This window comes from Manis pentadactyla, chromosome 10 (assembly GCF_030020395.1).
Source record: "Manis pentadactyla isolate mManPen7 chromosome 10, mManPen7.hap1, whole genome shotgun sequence".
Classification (NCBI taxonomy): domain Eukaryota; kingdom Metazoa; phylum Chordata; class Mammalia; order Pholidota; family Manidae; genus Manis; species Manis pentadactyla.
In genome coordinates, this window is record NC_080028.1 from 82020044 (window position 1) to 82037318 (window position 17275).

The following is a 17275-nucleotide window of genomic DNA, read 5'->3' on the forward strand; positions in this document are numbered from 1 at the left end:
GGGTCCAGATTGCAAGCCCAGCTCTGGCAGCCTGGAGGAGGACCCTGAACTCAACTTGAGGAGGGGAGTAGGGGCAGAGAGGGAGCACCAGGGGCTTCCTGGAGAAGTCAACTCTGAGCCGGGTCCTGAAGCCCGCATGCTGGGTTTTGGGGCACTAGTAGCTCACTCCACAAAGGTCCCCATCCTGATAAACCTACAGTCAGGGTAAGCCCCATCCCAGTCAACCCATAGCGCTCAGTGCATGATGAACCCCTGGAGTGTGGGGTGCCTTCAGTATGGACTGTGCGTGATGAGTTCATCTGGTATGACTGCAGATGTGAGTCTAGTCCAAGGAAGCATGTGCTTTAATGGACCCTCCCCGGCATTCGGCATCAGGCCTAGCCAATGTTGGGCAACACATGTTCCTCTCTGGGTTATGTCAGCTGTGCTCAGAGCAAGTGTTTGTCTCTGGGGCAGTGCTGGGGGAGTACAGATACCCACACCTCTGCACGGGCTGCTGTCATAATGGGACTGCACTGCCATTAATCTTTGCTGGACAGTTTGTGTGCTCTTTGAAAGAAACATGTCATTCAATGCCAGGTTAGGGAGGAAAGTGGCCTTGCCAGTCAATTAAATTACTTAGATCAAAATAATATTAATATTGTATTAAAATGCATTACAGCCTCAACATGGTTGGTTCTTGTCAACTGTAAAGGAAGACAATAAAGTCAGGATGTAGACTAGGAAATAAGCTCCTGTTAACCACATGCCGGCCACAGCGTCTCAAAGTGTACTTTTGAAAATCCATTGCAGGAGAGGTTGGAAGCAGCATCAACAAAAAGCACAACAATAAAGACAGTTAAACAAGGAAGAAAGTATTAGCACGAAGGAAAGGAGAACACGCACACAGAGGTTAAGGGAGAATTTCAGCTAGGACTTCTTGGAAGCCGGAACAAAGGAGGAACCAGGACTATTGGAAAAGAGGAAGCAGGCTGGCTCTTTAGGAATGAGAGAATTGTCTCTCTGGATCCATTCCCCAAAACACCCCTTATACAGAGCTTTCAGAGAAGACACCAGGGAATGTGGTCCTACAAAATCCTCACCCTTGTTTTCGCCCCAGTGCACACGTGCATCTCACACGGCTTCTAACTGAGCCCTTGAGGTGTGATGTTGGTTACGTCAGTATGTGCATAAATACATAGAAAATGTCTGGAAGGACAGGAGCCTGCACTCCAGTGAGTGCTCTGGGGAGTGGGGAAGGAGCCGGGATAGGGTATGAGAGGGTTAGTCCCCAGAAACAGTAAAAAATAGACATGGGCTCAGAGTCCACCTGGTGTGGGTGATTCTGCCAGTGGCCAGGCTGGCGCAGGCTCAGTCCTTTCCGGGCCCAGTGTGACTGTAAGTGAGACAGCATGAGACCTCGGGTGTGCCAGACAGAGTGGCTCACTGCACACTGGCTGCCTGACCTCAGGGAAGGCTGAGCCTCAGTTTCTTCATCTATAAGATAGGCCCTGGTGTCCACCTTGTGGACTTTGCTCCAAGTATTTCAGGGAACAATGCCACCTCTTATTTTTACCCTTGGATCCACTACAAAAATGACTAGTGCTTGTTCCCCACCAGAGATCCCACTGTGGTGATCCTCAGGCCAAATCCACCCACAGATAAGGCTTGTTTGGCCTGTGAGTATAGAAACTTTGCAGATTTAAGCACCGTTGGGCAGGGCTTGAGCCTCCCAGCTGCCCAGGACCCTCACCCCCCACTGTGGTTTCTACTCTAGCCTGGCCCCTGTGGATACCCCTGCCTCAGCCTACTTCTCTCCTTCTGTTCTCTCTCAGCCAGACTTCTTGGAGAGAGCTGGGCAGTGGTCAGATGGTCCTTTAGACTGTTCATGGAACATAGACAAACACATTTTGGAAACCAGACATCTCACTATGTAAGCCAGGGGGCCACCTCCTGACTGCGCTGGACTAGAAGGCCTCCCCACCACACCACCACCTCTTTAAATGAGAATGTTTCTGTCTCACCAGATGTTTCCATGGTGGTAATTTTGCAGAACTAGTCATTGAAGCTGCCCATGCTGTCCTTCTCAAATAGCTATTTCCTGATTAATTCACAGCACGCACTTGGTCTGTGCCTCTGCTAAACAGAGAACGCATCCATATAAACATGTGAAAGAGTGCTTTGAGAATCGACTTTTCTGTCAGTCGGCAAATAGTAGCCTGCCATCCTGCAATTGGATGATTGAAGCCAAGTTCCTGTGGTGTAACACAGGTTTGACGATTCTCATTCTAAACTGCTACAGAAACCTCCATAGCAATAACTTGGTGAACTAGAAGTTTACTTAGAGCTTACTCACCTAGCTTCAGGAAGGCTAAGTGGGGGAAATAAGTATAGAAGGACACCTCTGGGGTCTCAGGGTCCATATCCCAAGAGCAGATCAGAAGCCAGAGCAAGATGGAATATGATCTGGGGTGAAACCAACAGGCTACCACTGTCTGATCTGGTTTGTTGTTGGAACATCATTACAGAACAGTGTGCTACCCTGGGAGGAAAATACTTGTGTTTATTCACGACTAATTCCAAAGTCGTTCTTGAGTACCTACTATGTGTCAGGTACTTTCTGACCCTTAGACAAGATTGGCCTCTACTGTCTTGGAGTTTACCTTTAAGTTGGGGAGAGAGTAACCAAGCCAAACAGCTGGTAAATAAGACCCATTTCAGAGACAGGAAGGAAATAAAACTGGGCAAGAGGATGAAGAGGGGACTGGATTGGGCAGTGCTGGAGAGAGGGCCAGGGAGCTAGATCACCCTGAAGACAAGAAGGAGCCACCCTCACAGGCAATTAAGGGAGAGCACTCCAGACAAGTGCACAGGTCGCAAGGGGGGCATGAGCCTGGCGAAATCACAGAGCAGCCTCAGACCAGTGAGTCGGGAGCAGATGGGGGAGGGGACCTGTGATTGGAGCCGAGGCCAGAGAGGCCAGCAGAAACCAGATGGTGTAAATCAGTGGGCCACTGGAGGAAGCTGGCATTTATTCTCAGTATAGTAGAAAATCACTGGGCAGCTTTGAACAGGGGCTGCCCATAATCTGATGAGTTGGTTTTTAAGAGAAACAAAGACCAGCTGCTTTGTAGAAAATGCATGTATGCTCTGGGTGGGGGTGCAATGATAGTGCTGAGAGGCAGCAGAGACCGACTGGGAGGCTGTGGTGGTGCCTGGGGTCAGATGATGACGGCTGGGGCTAGGCTGGGGCTAGGCGGCAGCGGCTCAGTCAGGGAGAAGAGGGCAGATTCAGGAGGGGTTTTGGAGGTGGATCCTCAGGACTTCTGACAGACTGGATATGGGAGTGAGAGCACAAGAGGAATCAAGGAGGACTCTGAGGGTTTGGCAGCTGGTTGAATGGTGGAACCATTTTTCAGATGAGAAAAAACTAGATATGGGAAAAGTGAGTTAAGAATTCTGTTTGGAGCATGTTAGATTGAGGCGCCTGTTAGAGATCCAGAAAAGAGAGAATGGGTTGCTTGGCTTGGTGGAGGGCTCAGGGTCAGAGATCAAAATAATCAGCAGTCACCGACACAGGGTTGTATTGTATCACCAGCAAGGCTTGGATGAGACCAGCGAGTGAGAGGGCAGGGAATCAGGAGGCCCAGGCTGAGCCCTCAGGCAGCCCAACTTGCAAGGCACAGCTGAAGGGGATGACTGCAGAGGGGAGTGGGAGACCGGAGGGAAAGCAGGCAAAGTCAGGGCCTGGAAGCTGAGGAAGGAAATCTACGAAGGAGGAGGACTGGCCAACGGCACACAGATGCTGCTGAGGGGCTGCCCTACCTGAGGACTGAGAGTTTCCCAGAAGGTCTGGCAACCTGCTGGACCCTGAAATCTACTGTCTAAGCCAGGACACTTTGGGGAGTGAGAAGAGGGCTCCATGATTACACCAGGGCAACAGGAGTCAGAACTGTCCGAAACAAGCGAAGAAGTTCCGTCACTCCAGCACTGGTGCCCTTGGCAAGGTGGCTTCCGTGTAGAGGTGGTGGCAAAGGCCTTACCGGAGCAGGGCCCAGAGAGAAGGGGGGCTGTGGTGACAGTGACTTTCAGACAGTCTGCTGTGGAGATGGCGGGACAAATGGGGAGGCACCTCTGCTATGGACTGCTCCTTTCCTTTAAGAAACAAAACTTAATTCCCACAACATGGGTGAATCTCAGAGTAGTAATGCCAAGTGAAAGAAGCCAGGCCAAAAAGAGTACAGAGTTAGTGCTGATTCCTTTCATGTAAAATTTCCAGGAAATGCAGGCTAACCTGTAGTGACCAAAAGCTGACGGGTGGTTGCCTGGAGATGGAGAAAGGGGGAGGACAGGATTCCAAAGTAGTACAAAGAAACTTTCAGGGTGATGGATGTGTACATTATCTTGATTGTGGAGATGATTTCATGGGTGTATGCATGTGTTAAAACTTACCAAATTGTATGCTTTAAATACATACAGTTTACTATATGAAGTAGGCATCTTATTCCTCAATACAGCTGTTCTTAAAAACGAGTTTTGCTGTAAGACTCACAAACTCCAAGAAGGGACTAGCGGTTAACAAAGGGGAGAGTGGGGGAAGGTGGGTGGGGAGGGAGGGAGAAGGGGATTGAGGGGTATTATGATTAGTACACATGGTGTTGGGGGATCATGGGGAAGACAGTGTAGCACAGAGAAGACAAGTAGTGACTGTGGCATCTTACTACCCTGATGGACAGTGACTGCAATGGGGTATGGGAGACACTCGATAATATGGGTGAATGTAGTAACCACATTTGTTTTTCATGTGAAACCTTCATAAGAGTGTATATCAATGATACCTTAAAAAAAAAACGAGTTTTGCTAAGAAGAGGAGTGGACAAATGCAGCAGTAGCAAGAGGAGGCATGATTTTATTTCTAAGCATGAGAGGGGAAGTGTTGAATAACCGCATGATAGAGGGACATGTGTGCCAGGGGAGAAAGAGAGAGAAAGTCCAGCCAGGGACCCTTTTGTGAAGATTGCTATGTCATGCTGACAGGTTTAGCATTCTATCAACCTGAGGTTCTCCACCTTCCATATGCAAAGGAATAATCTGGAGAACCTGTTACAAGTGCAGCACCCACACCACATGCCCTCGGTTCTCCTCTGATCGCAGCCTCAGCTGAGGTGGGACAGTCCCTAGTGAGCTGACAGCACCACCTCCAGTGATTCCATGCTCTTTGACTTTCTGCTTAGGGCCTCTTCCCAAAGCCATCAGAGCCTCAGCTTGTGCACATTGTGGGGAGTCGTCAGTGCCCCCAGAGGCCACTTTCAACAGCAAGGGAGTCTAGTCCCCCACCTTCAGAGGGATGCTTCTGAGGTGCATTCTACTGGTTCCTCAGAGTACTCCAGCAGGTAGAGCCCCACTTGGCTACAGGATTGATCAGCTCAAAAACCTTTTGGAGGGTTCCCCTGCCCTATCTTACTCTCCCCATTCTCTCTTGGGAGCAACTCCCAGATAAGCTACTGCACTCAGTTCTTGTCTCAGGCTCTGCATTCAGGACAATGAAAATATGACACCCACAGAACCCAGGGGGTCTGCATTTTATGTGCATGTCAGGCTTTTCTGAGGAACCATATGTTGAAGAATGCCGATATAGGCAGTAAAAACATGGAAGATTTCACAAAGGGGAGTGACAGGCCAGATCTGCTTTTGTAGAAAATTAACTCTGGTGGCAATGTGAAGTTGAGGTTGAAGTAACAAGAGACAGCAAGCAGGGAAACCAATTAGCAGGCTATTACAAATGTTCTAGCAGGAGGTAATGATGACGAAGACAGCAACTGAGGCTGTCTCTTTGTGAGAGTCCTTTGATTTGTAGAGTATGTAACAGTTCACACAGAAATGAAACTGAGCCTTATTTAACATCCCCAGTGTTGTAGGTTTAAAGCTTGCCTTTCTGGCATTCCACATTGTTCTCTCATATCTTCTACTTCCAAAAGTTGATATGTCAGTCCAATGCCACATGTCTTCATTTTGTTAAATTTTGTGTTTTCAGAATCTTGACATTGGTGCCAAGAATGTGAAGCTTTATGTCAACGAAAACCTCATCTTTGATGGCAAGTTAGACAAAGGAGATGGAGAGGCCCCTGCTGACCAGAGCATCTTGGTGTGCCTGAAAAATGAGAAGAATGAGAGAATGGAGAATGCCATTGATGCCCACCAGGAGGAAAGCAGAGGTGCCCACAAGGTGGCTGGCACAGATGGGGACAGGGAGCACAGTCTCATGTACTCACAGCCAGCTGGAGCAATAGTAATGAATGATTCTTCACAAGGAAACTTGTTTAGTGAAAGGATGAATACTCCTGATTGCATGAAAGCCAATTTATCCAAGTTAGAGGAAGATTTCAGCTTGTTAGTGGCCCCAGCTTCAATGGGTGGCATGCCTGGTGCCCCTCTCCCCTCCCCACCTGTGGAATGTTTTCCTCTTGAGCAGGAACTCTCTCTGATTCAGCAGCTGGAAAACCTCACTGGCAGAAAAGTCTCTGAGACACCAGGGAAAACCCCATCCTGGTTACAACCTTCCCCCACAGGGAAAGGAAGGAAGCAGAGAGGCGGGAAGCCAAAACCCCTTTGGCTGAGTCCTGAGAAGCCACTGGACTGGAAAGACAGGCTTCCATCAGAAGACATCATTGGCGAGGGTCCTGGAGAGACGGAGGCTGGGGATAAAGGTTCCAGGTGTGAGCAAGGGCGAGTGAGCAGCTGGAATGTCATTGTCGGGGAGAGAGCCCAGAGGATGACCCCCAAAGTCTGCAGTGATGACTTCGATATCTTTACCTGGTCCTCCAACAGGGAGCATCCTGATAGTGGGAGGAGAGGCCCAAGGAAGGATGCCCTCAGCAGCGGTCCTGGTGATGGCCAGCCAGCCAGCAGAGGTAGGCCCAAGAACTCAGGTGCTGTTATCCCCAAGCAAGGGCTGCTGGTTGGCATGAAGCCATTTGCTCCCTGGACCTCAGTCTCTTCATCTCAAAGCAAAGGGCTTCTTCTCAATGACGGGGGCATGAGTTCACTATCTCAGGGGCAATGAGTAAAATGGGCAAGACAGTTTGTATGTTAAACTCATAGATGTGCTTGTCATTGGCCACCAAGACATCTTTCTTTACCCGTTTTTCTGGCAATGCTTTTCCAATCTAGACTTTGTTATTCCACTTCTGATAGAGACATTGGTCTCTTAATTACTTCACTTTATTCTTAACAGTACTGTTTGAAAAATAACACATGTGATAATAAATAGCAGTTGACCCTTCCTGGGTGTCAGAAACACAACTAGGAAGTGGTGAGGACTATGGCAAACTGGGGAGCACAAGCCCAGCTAAATGGGGCAGCTGCCACTCCACTCAAGGTGTTTTTTAGCATTCAGGAAAACAAGACCAATGTTCCATATCTCCGCTTTCCTTCTATCAAGAGAAATCAGAAATGGAGGATATTCTTATTTTTCAACACTGGCAATACACTCTGTGGGTCAAAAAAAAAAAATACATCTGCTGGCAGGACTCACCTGCTTTGTGAACTTTGCAGTAGATTATCTCTGAGGGGGATAATCCCTTAGAATTATCTGGGTTTCTGATTATTTACAGTCAGATTTGACTACCAGGAAGGAATGTAGCATAGCAACTAGGAGTCAAACCATTTGAATCCATACTTTGATACTTATAGATCTGGCTAGGACCTACAGAACCAGGCACTTCAACTTTCTGATCCTCAGCATCATCTGTAAAATGGAAATGGACCCCCACCCCCAACCCAGGGTTGTGGGGAATGAATAAGACGATGATTTCAAAATAGTGAGCAGAGCCTGGCATGTAGAAAGTGCTCTGCAAATGGCAGCCTTATTTCAACACTAGCTTGATGTCCTTTATCATCTACAAAGCTCTCAGACCTGCCAACACAGGGCTTACCCCAGATCCTCTGAATTTAACCTCATGCTGTACTGCACAGGAGCACGAGCCCTAGAGTCAAACTGCCTGGGCGCATATCCTGGCTCCCCACTGCCAACCTACACTGTGGGCAAGTTCTGAAACCCCTCTGAGCCTGTTTCCTCATCTGTAAAATGATGCAAATAATACCCATCCCATTTGGGTGCTGGAGTATCCAGTGAGATCATACACATGCCAGCACAGTGCCTGACACACAAGAGCACCCAACAGATGTTTAGCTGCTGCTGTTTATTATTATTACCATCATCACCATCATCATCATAACCCCACACTGTGACTCTGCCTCTTGGTGTATCTGTATGCAAAGCCAGTGCCTCTAGTTTTAGTGAATCAGATCAGCATTACACTAGTGTTGTATAGTAGACCCGGAAGATCTGCGCCCAGCCCAAGTCTACACTTAGAAATGTGGTTAGGGCACCAGAGTGAATCCCTCAGGCTCTGAATGCCTTCCCAGAGGAGCGACTGGCTCCCTTCTCCTAGGCAGAGCTTCCCTTCTGGCTCCCCAGGCTCACAGATTGCTGCTTCCCACCCCACCAAGACTCAGCCCTGAGGCTGGGTATCAGAGAGGAGAGCAGAGTGGAAAAGAACCGCGAAGGTGTTCGAGGGTAGGGACTGAATGTTCCCTGTGCTGGGGACCCCAGACCCATGGCAGGTCCTCTGCAGTGGAGGAGGAACAGTAGGAAAAAGCAGCTGGATGCATGGCACGTGTGCACCAAGCCAGGCTCTCGTCCAGGCACACTACCCAAATAAATTCATTTAATCCTCATGCCAGCCCCATTTTACAGATGAAGAAAATGTGAGGTTTAAATAATTTCCCTTGGGTCATACAGGCAGTTAGGGTTAGAGCAAGATTTGAACTCAGGTGGTCCTGCTCCAGCATCCATGCCTCAAACCACTACCATGTGGTGCCCTGTTTCTGCAGCTGTCTTTGACCACCTGCCCCAGGAGTGCTAGGCAATTCTAAGCCTTTCTAGTAAACAGACCCACAGAACCTCTGGGAGTTCCGAGGTGACTGGTGTTGTTCTAACTTGTCCACATTCAGAAGACTTTGTCTCACTTTAATTTCTTTCCAGGCATTTCACTGCTTGGCTCAATGACACATTAAGAACCAAGCCCTTGACGTTTAATGCTTGTTAAGCCAGTCATGCTAAAAAAGAACGTTTCTTAGAAATTTTAAATTACCCATTAAACAGAGCCAAATCCCATAGCCATGCCCTTCAGGAAAGGTGCAGGCTGAGCCCTCCAGTGATGCTTGTAGAATGAATGACTGCCAAAGTTCTTCCTTGGGACTGGAATTGTGTTGTCACCATAATACAGAGCTTGGAAATCCCTTTGTCCAGCAAAATTTCATTGTAATGACATCTGCATTTTGGAAATGTCTCCGTCAGGGGTCAGTTGGCCACAGAGGAATGAAATCTCATCAGCCTAGTTTGAGCAGTAAAGGGGATGTTATTTGGAGAATGCTTGAGGAGCTCCTGGACCCCCAAAGGCAGAAAGTACAGTTGCTAATCACATGGTTTTGGAAAGAGGAACCAGAAAGCCATCAGGCACAAAGGAAGCTTCCCCCTATCAGCAGGGTTGCTGGGCCCTGCCTCTGCTTCTCTGCAGGTCCACTTTTCCTCCCTCTTCCTCATGAGATCAGGTCTCTCTGCTCTGTACACACAGCAGGAAATGGCCATGCAGCCCAAGACTGACACAGTTTCCCAGATCTAGATCCAATAGCCAATCCCAAAGTCTCAGGGAAAAAGCTGTTTGGCCAATGTGGGTCAGATGACCACTCTTTGTCCAATCAGCTATGGCTGATGGGCTGTTCACCTGTAATAAATGTGGCTGTCTGTGTTCTAGCTCACTAGGATATTTTTTCCATTTCCCATTTTAGTTGCAATTAGCATATGCCTCATGGTGGTGCCATTGATTTTTACAGAACTTTGTAGTTCGTTTTACTCTCCCCGAAGGAGTAGTTTTGAATCTTTGATCTGTCGTGTCATATCAGTGGTCCCTCCCAGACTGTTGACTGCACATTAAAGCAGCAGTTTTCTGTTGTCCATTCAGATTTGTAGATAGGAAATATTAACAAAGACAGGACAAAACACTGATGCCAGCAGCTCCCCAACTCCCAAGGACTAATGAGTAGTGTGTTCTACTGCAGGCAAAGGGCAGTATGGGTCCCCAGTGTGTCATATCGGAGAGATCCAAGAGAAAGTCTATACCTCTATGCTGTTAAAACCCAAGTGTGTGTCTTGGAGAGAAGAAGTCAGAAAACAGAGAGAGAATGACTGCAAAGTTCTGCCCTGCACGCCCAGGCAGACACCTAGGCTGAGTCCCTGACACGTGACATTTTGTGCTCTCCTCTGTGCACTTGCAGACCAGCCCAGGCCATTCATTTCAGTCAGTGGAAATCAAATCACAATGAACTGAAGTCATGATGATCTGTATGGGAAGTTCCTTCTGCCAGATGTTAAGCTTCATGCCTGGAGGAAAGGATGGAAGAAACTCCTGGGGTCTTTTCTAATGGCAGACAAGGGGAGGGGAAAGGACAGGTGCAGAACTGACAGGTAGGCAGGGGAGTCCCTTGGCTTCTGGGCCTGAACTCAAAGGGGCACGTAATGATGATGTGAACCATCCGTCCCTTTGCTGGCAAACATTTACTGAGCACCTCCATGCACCAGGCTCTGTGCTAGGCACTGGGACACACCAGGGAACAGGGCAGAGAAGCCCACTCCAAAAGAGAGGGAGACAATAAGAGCCAGCTGTGTGGGGAGCTGGGGGGAGAACATTCCTGGCAGAGGGCACAGCAAGGACAAAAGCAAGAAGAGACTTGGTGTGTCCCTGGAACAGAAAGGCTGGCACGGCTGGAGCAGGAGGATCATGGGAGAGAAGGGTATGAAGTGAGGTTGGAGAAGTCAGTGGGGCCATGCTCAGGACCTGGGGGTATGGGGAGGAGTTAGATATTCTTTATTCTCAGCACAGTAGAGATGCCATTTAGAGCAGTTAATGACAAAGTCCTTTTAAAGCACACAGAGTTTGATGTGACAGAGTGGACCTGTCTGGACCTTCCAAGGGGTCCTTGGAATTGGAAGCTGATGCCTGGAAGAGAGAAGCCAGAACCTGACATATGAAACTGGGCAGTGCCTGCGTGGGAGCCAGGAGCAGGAGGAGGGCAGAGAGCAATGGCATTGTTGGGAGGGGACTGGGTGGGACGGAGGCCTTGGGGTGCTCCCAGGCTTAGGGTGTGCGGAGGAGAGGAGGGTAGCATGATACAAAGGGAAGTACTGTCAGCAGGGGAAGTGGAGAATGAAGAAGGTCTTAGGTCTCCAAAGCCATAGAGAAGGGACTGACGAGTGGAAGAGCTTTGCCTGGGCTGTCAAGCAGGAGGTCTGAGAAAAGATTGAGTACTTAGAGTCATGGCAAACTTGGAGAAAGTCATTTCAGTGGAGATTTATGGGAATTGTAGGACTTCTATGAATGCAGGGGACGGGATGCCATGGAGGGGTGACTTTGGGCACGGCTGGATCCAGGGGCTCGAATGATGTCATCAGGACTTTCCATCTTCTGGCTCACATTCCTCATGTTGGCTTCATTCTCAGGCAAGCTCCCAGAACAGTGTGGCAAAATGGCCATGAGCACTCCACACCTACTGCCAGCTTAGCAGTGCCAGATTAGAGAGAGAGCCTCATTCCCCACATTTCCTCTCCTGAGCCCAGACTTGAAGGGTGCTGCTAGTGTTTGCTTGGTCTGGATGGCCTGAAGGTGGGGGACCCCGAAAGGAAAATCAGTGCTGCTTCAAGGAGAAGGGAAAAGGGAGGTTGGGTGAACCACACAATAACTGCAAAGAGACATGGGGCTTGAGAGAAGGTGATGGGGGCAGCGGGGCTGGGGACGCAGTGTCTGCAGTGAAAGGATGGAGAAGGTAAGGCGGCAGTGGGGGGCAGCCGCAGGAGCAGACTGGCTTCCTTTCCCTTCCAGGTGGGAGAGATTTATGCATCTCTGCAGGCAGAGACGGACACTGGGAAGGTGCCAGGGGGAAGGAGTGATGGAAGATTCTGGGGAGAGGAGATAACTGATGGAGCCAGGCCCCCTAGGAGACAAGCAGAAAATGGAGTGCAGGGCAAAGTATGATATGAAAGGAGAAAAAACAGAATGTCAGTGTCGTCAGCTGCTGTTTTTCCAGAATGGCACCCTGAGATGGCAGTTAGCCATGGCGTGGCTGTGTGGCAGGCCGCTATTTGGCACCCACACTGGGGTTCTTGTGTCCCAGAAGAAGGAGTGCGGGGCCTTCAGAACTGTCTTCTGAGGGCCAGGCCTGGGGTCTCCACATGCCGCGTCACAGGCTTCAGCTCTTGGAGCCAACTTACCCACGTGTATAAGGAAATTCTTTACCTTGTAATATGCATGGGTTGTTTGGCTTTTTTGATAGCATTTTTTTCTGATTATAAGGATAATACATGTAAGGAACTTAGAATATAAGGTGGCAAAGAAGAAAATAGAAATCCTTTCTACTCACCACCCACAAACGATCAGATTCGCACACTGGTGCTTGCCACCCATACTAGGATATGCCACATCTAAACTGTACTAGCTGGCTTTTTTCCATTTTACATGCTTTTACAAGCCTTCCACCTGCCATTAGGCAGTCTTTGAAAGCACCCTTATTTGAGTCACGTGACTGGTAGCCTCAAGAGCAGCCCCCTTGGGCTGCTGAGTCAGACCCCACAGGTGGCAGCGTTGCCGCCTCCATCCTGTGAGTTTTTGAAGTGGAGAAGGACTTCTGGCAAATGTTCTAACACAACAAAATAGTCTTCCCTCCATTTGCCTGATAGTTACATTCCTAGAAACTTTGAAATATGTTGAAAAACACTTTGCTTATTGTAAAACCACCAGGTTCTAGATTTGGGTAACCGTGAACAATTTTTTACCAACCTGAATGTGATGGGTCACAGGAACCCAGACCATCCATCCCATGCAGGGCAGGATATTAACATCCCTGGCCCTACCCATCGAGTGTCAGCAGGGCCTCTGGGCATTGAGACAGCCAAGAGCAACCACACTGATTTCTAGCATGTCCCCCTGAGGGCAGCCACACCAGGCTGAGAGCCACCGGAGGAGATGGTCTCTAATGGTCCCCATCATCACATGTGCCACTGATGGGTTTCCCCCGCCCTGTGTCCTTTCTTCCAGGAGACACCAGGTCCACGAGGACCCCGCCATGGCCCCGGTGGCACAGTGAGCAGGAGCACATGCTGCATGAGTCATGGAACTCGCTCAGTGCCTTTGACCGCTCCCACCGGGGGCGCATCTCCAACATGGACTTCCAGGGGGACATCCTGGATGAGTTCCTGCAGCAGCAGAGGAGCAGCCGGCACAGCGACCAGCCGCCCCCGTGGAAGGAGCAGAAGCCAGAGCCCACGGAAGAGGAGGACGACAGCTCCACAGGGACAGATGACGGGAGTGAATTTAAAATCCCTGTCTTGCCTTATGGCCAGCACTTGGTCATTGACATCACATCCACATGGGGGGACAGGCACTATGTTGGCCTTAACGGAATAGAAATATTCAGTTCTAAGGGAGAGCCAGTGCAAATTGCAAACATTCAAGCAGACCCCCCGGACATCAATATTTTACCATCCTATGGGAAAGACCCCCGGGTGGTCACCAACCTCACTGATGGGGTGAACAGGACCCAGGACGACATGCATGTCTGGCTGGCCCCCTTCACACTGGGCAAGGCCCACTCCATCTCCATCGATTTCATGTACCCTTGCCAAGTTGCCCTGATCAGGATTTGGAATTATAATAAATCTAGGATACATTCCTTCCGTGGTGTGAAGGACATCACAATGCTGTTAGACTCGCAGTGCATCTTTAAAGGAGAAATTGCCAAGGCCTCAGGAACCCTGACTGGAGGTACAATATGTGTATAAGAATGTTCTCAAAGTCCCTACCTGCTCCTAACTGAGGCTCTGAAGAAAAGCCAAATCTGCTGGCTAGCCAGTGACTGATGGGTCTCCCCTCACAGACATGCTCTTCCACACCTTCTGCCAGCATGGGTCAAGAGCTGACCTCATTAAACTGCTCCCCTGGGTACTGGCCTTACTGAGCTTCCCTGGGGCCTGAGTCTAAGAAGGGGAACTCTTCTCCGCCAAATGATTTATTGGGGGAGTGCTCTCAGTAGAGCCTGTAGTGCAGGGAGGGGGCAGGATATGGAAGGGAGAGAGGCTGGGCAAGGATAGGGTTTCAGGGGAAGCCCAGCCTCAGCCTAATCCCAGGGGAGCTTTGGAACATAAATTGCAAGGTCTGTCCTGCCTCTAGGCAAGGCAGCAGAACTTTAGAAACCCACAGGCTCCCCACCCCCTTCCGGGCAACCCCATCCACCTTGCAGAGGATCAGTAGGGATCTGGATGGGACACCAACAGCATCTGCTACAGGGCCTCACCCACGCCTGAGAAATGTCACTTACTTATTGTCGACCACAATGATTCTCTTTAGATTATGTCACTTCTTAGATCTATGCAGTTCTTGGTATGTGAGTTCCATTTGCAAATGTGTGAATAATAACAAGGCTTGCTTATGCAAACCAAGAACTGTTAGTGGTTTGGGACTTTATAGCACAAACAGTGGTGGGTTTAGGTTCCTGGCCTACAGGTCCCTAGGATTTGCAGGGGAGCTGACTCTTCTGTCTTCCTGGTAACCCTTCAGCCCCAGAGCACTTTGGCGACACGATCTTATTCACAACTGATGAGGACATTCTCGAGGCCATATTCTGTTCTGACGAAACATTTGACGTGGACGTGGAGAGCCTCTGCAGCCTGCAGTGCGAGGAGAGGCTGAGGAGGCCCAGCACGGCCGACGGCGACGGGGAGGAGAGGCCCTACACCCAGGCTGGCCTGAGGGCCGATGACCAGGTAGGACTATGCGGTGGGAGGCTCTGGAGAGATTTCTTCTCCTGACTCAGAGGAGAACAGGAAGAATGAAGATGGATGCCCTTTAAGCTGCTGGCGCTACTGTTTTGACATTTCCCATGTTTCTACTTCATTTTTTGTCCTGTATGTCATATTTTATTCTCTAATTTTTTTTTTAACCAAAGTGAAGAAAGTATTCAAATTTTAATCAAAGCTCGGAGAAATCAGTTCTGTGTCATCTTTGTACCATAGAAGTTGGCAGTCCCAGGACTTTTACCTTTGGGTTGTGTGTTGATCAACCACTGTTGTTTTTGCTGGAAGGACTAGAAACACTTTTAATAGGCAGAGGTAGAATTAAAATGATAATCCCAAGGATAGCTTCTTGAGACCATCTTATCCTGTTTAACCCTCCTAGGCACTCCTGGAATAGAGACTTAATGTCCCCATTTAGGAAAGACAGGCTCAAACAGGTTAAGTAACTTGCCCAAGGGCACACAGTGGGAGAGTAACAAGGCTAGAACTCTAATGCATGACTGAAGTCTGTGCTTTTAATTGACTAAACACATTTTTTTTAAGTGAGAAAGATGACCTCTAGGGCAAGAGTTGGTCCCAGTCAAAAACCAGTAATCAAGATGAAGTGACCCCAGAGTCCCCAGGGATGTTTCTGGGGCCATAAGGAGGAAGGGGAGGTAGTTTATAAGGTGTGTGGGAGGAAGAATTGGGAAGAACTGGAAACCAGAGGACGGAAGGCTGGGCCTGGAAGGTCACCACAGATGTAGTGTGGTGACACGGTGTGTGGGTCCCAGTGCTCACAGCAGGTGCCACTCACGGGGGCCAGGCAGAGACGGAGGAATGGTAAGACCCCCGCTTCTAAGGAAGGCCGCTGCCACTCTGCCCAGACAAGAGTTGCTAGCCCATTGTTGATGATTGTCCTAATTTTTTCAAAGGAAGCCAGAAATCTGGATGTTTATATAAACTCTCCCAATTAAAAAATGTTGGCATGTAATTCCAAGTTTTCATACCTTCTATGGGCCACAAAATATGTCTGTGGTCTGGATTTGACCCATGGGTCTCCAGTTAGGAGTTGACTTTGAGGCTTTTCATTTGCCCAGCATCTTTCAAGTGATGGCATCCCTTCTAAGGGACTGTGATTGGATCCAACCCATGAAGGGCAGGGAGGCATTGCTCTCCCCATTTTAGGGACAGAGAAACTGAGCTCAGGAAGAACAGTGTCGCCAGGGTCACACCCCTAGTGAGTGGCAGGGCTGGTGCTGCAACCCCTCCCCCATGCTACCGATCTGGGTGTCCAGGTCAGTACATCCCCAGGGAGCGTCTCAGGAGGCTTCAGGAGGGCAGGGTGCCTGGAAGGCAAGAGAAAGCATGTGGGCGCCAGAGCAGCTGCCTCCCTGATGGCCCAGGGTGCTTCTGGTGGGCTGCCCCCCTCACCCTGCTCCCTTAGCCAAGGAGGGGCCTGGGCTGAGGGGTTTCTCAGGTTGTCACTGGGACTTGACTTCACTTCTTTTTGCATCTCAGCTTTCCTGTCTGTGAGGTAGGAAAGGTACTTTTGGCCCAATTGATGGTGTAGAGATCTGTGAGCAAAGCATACACATAAGACCCCAGAATTAGGCTGTGGACACCCTTTTTTACTGTCTATAGACCAAGGGTTCTTTATCCTGGCTACCCATGGGATAACTGCCTGAGGAATTTTAAAAATGCAGGTGCCCAGGTCCCAGGGCTGAGAGCCCCTCTCTATGGTTTGAATTCTTCCTCCTTCTTCCCTCTATCCCTCCCTCCTTCCTCTAGCTCACTAGATAAATGTTTATTGGGTCCTTCCCTGTTCCAGAAGAATCTGATCACCTTAGCTGGTAGTGTCGAACTCACCCCCTACCAATAAGAGCCTCTGGCAAGGACTTGGACACACGTGGGTTTCTGGGCCTGCCCATGTGACCAGTCACAGAGCTTCCACAAAGTCAGAAAACAGAGAAGATGCAAGGCTTACATGGGGCATGGAGTGGGAAGCAGTACCTGGAGAAATGGCCTGCCAGCTGTGCAGGCATCACTAAAGCCACCCTCTTACCCTCTGCTTCTCCCCCAACTCATGTGCAGGCCCCAGAACTAGAGCTGCCACCCAGTCCTCCTATCCCTGAAGTCACCACACCAGAGCCAGGCATCTACCATGGGATCTGTGAGTACCCTCTCCTGGGACAGTGTCAGGTGGGAGGAAGACTTTTGGTGGGTGAGGGAGGTCTCATGGCCACTTGGGACAGGGTTTCCTTGGACAGTTGAGCAGGCTGTACATTGCATAGAGACTACAAGCCATGGGATGAGTGGCAGGGATGAGTGCCACTGGCCCTGGCAGAGCTGCCTCACTTCAGAAGAGGGGTACTTATCTGCAGTTTGCCCTCCCAGAGGGGCACTTTTGTA

At 49.5% G+C, this 17275-nt stretch overlaps 1 protein-coding gene across 9 annotated transcripts in view; it reads left to right on the forward strand.

The window, feature by feature from the left end:
* KATNIP (katanin interacting protein) overlaps positions 1-17275 on the forward strand; it is a 196361-nt gene that overhangs the window by 155821 nt on the left and 23265 nt on the right. For all 9 annotated transcript variants that reach the window (XR_008992153.1, XM_057487074.1, XM_057487067.1 and 6 more), the window contains 4 exons: positions 6014-6890; positions 13131-13856; positions 14649-14854; positions 16958-17036. Coding sequence is in view for 8 of the 9 variants with exons in the window: in XM_057487074.1 (XP_057343057.1) it covers positions 6014-6890; positions 13131-13856; positions 14649-14854; positions 16958-17036 (1888 nt within the window). In the remaining variant the exon portion in view is untranslated. The remainder of the gene's footprint in view (positions 1-6013; positions 6891-13130; positions 13857-14648; positions 14855-16957; positions 17037-17275) is intronic.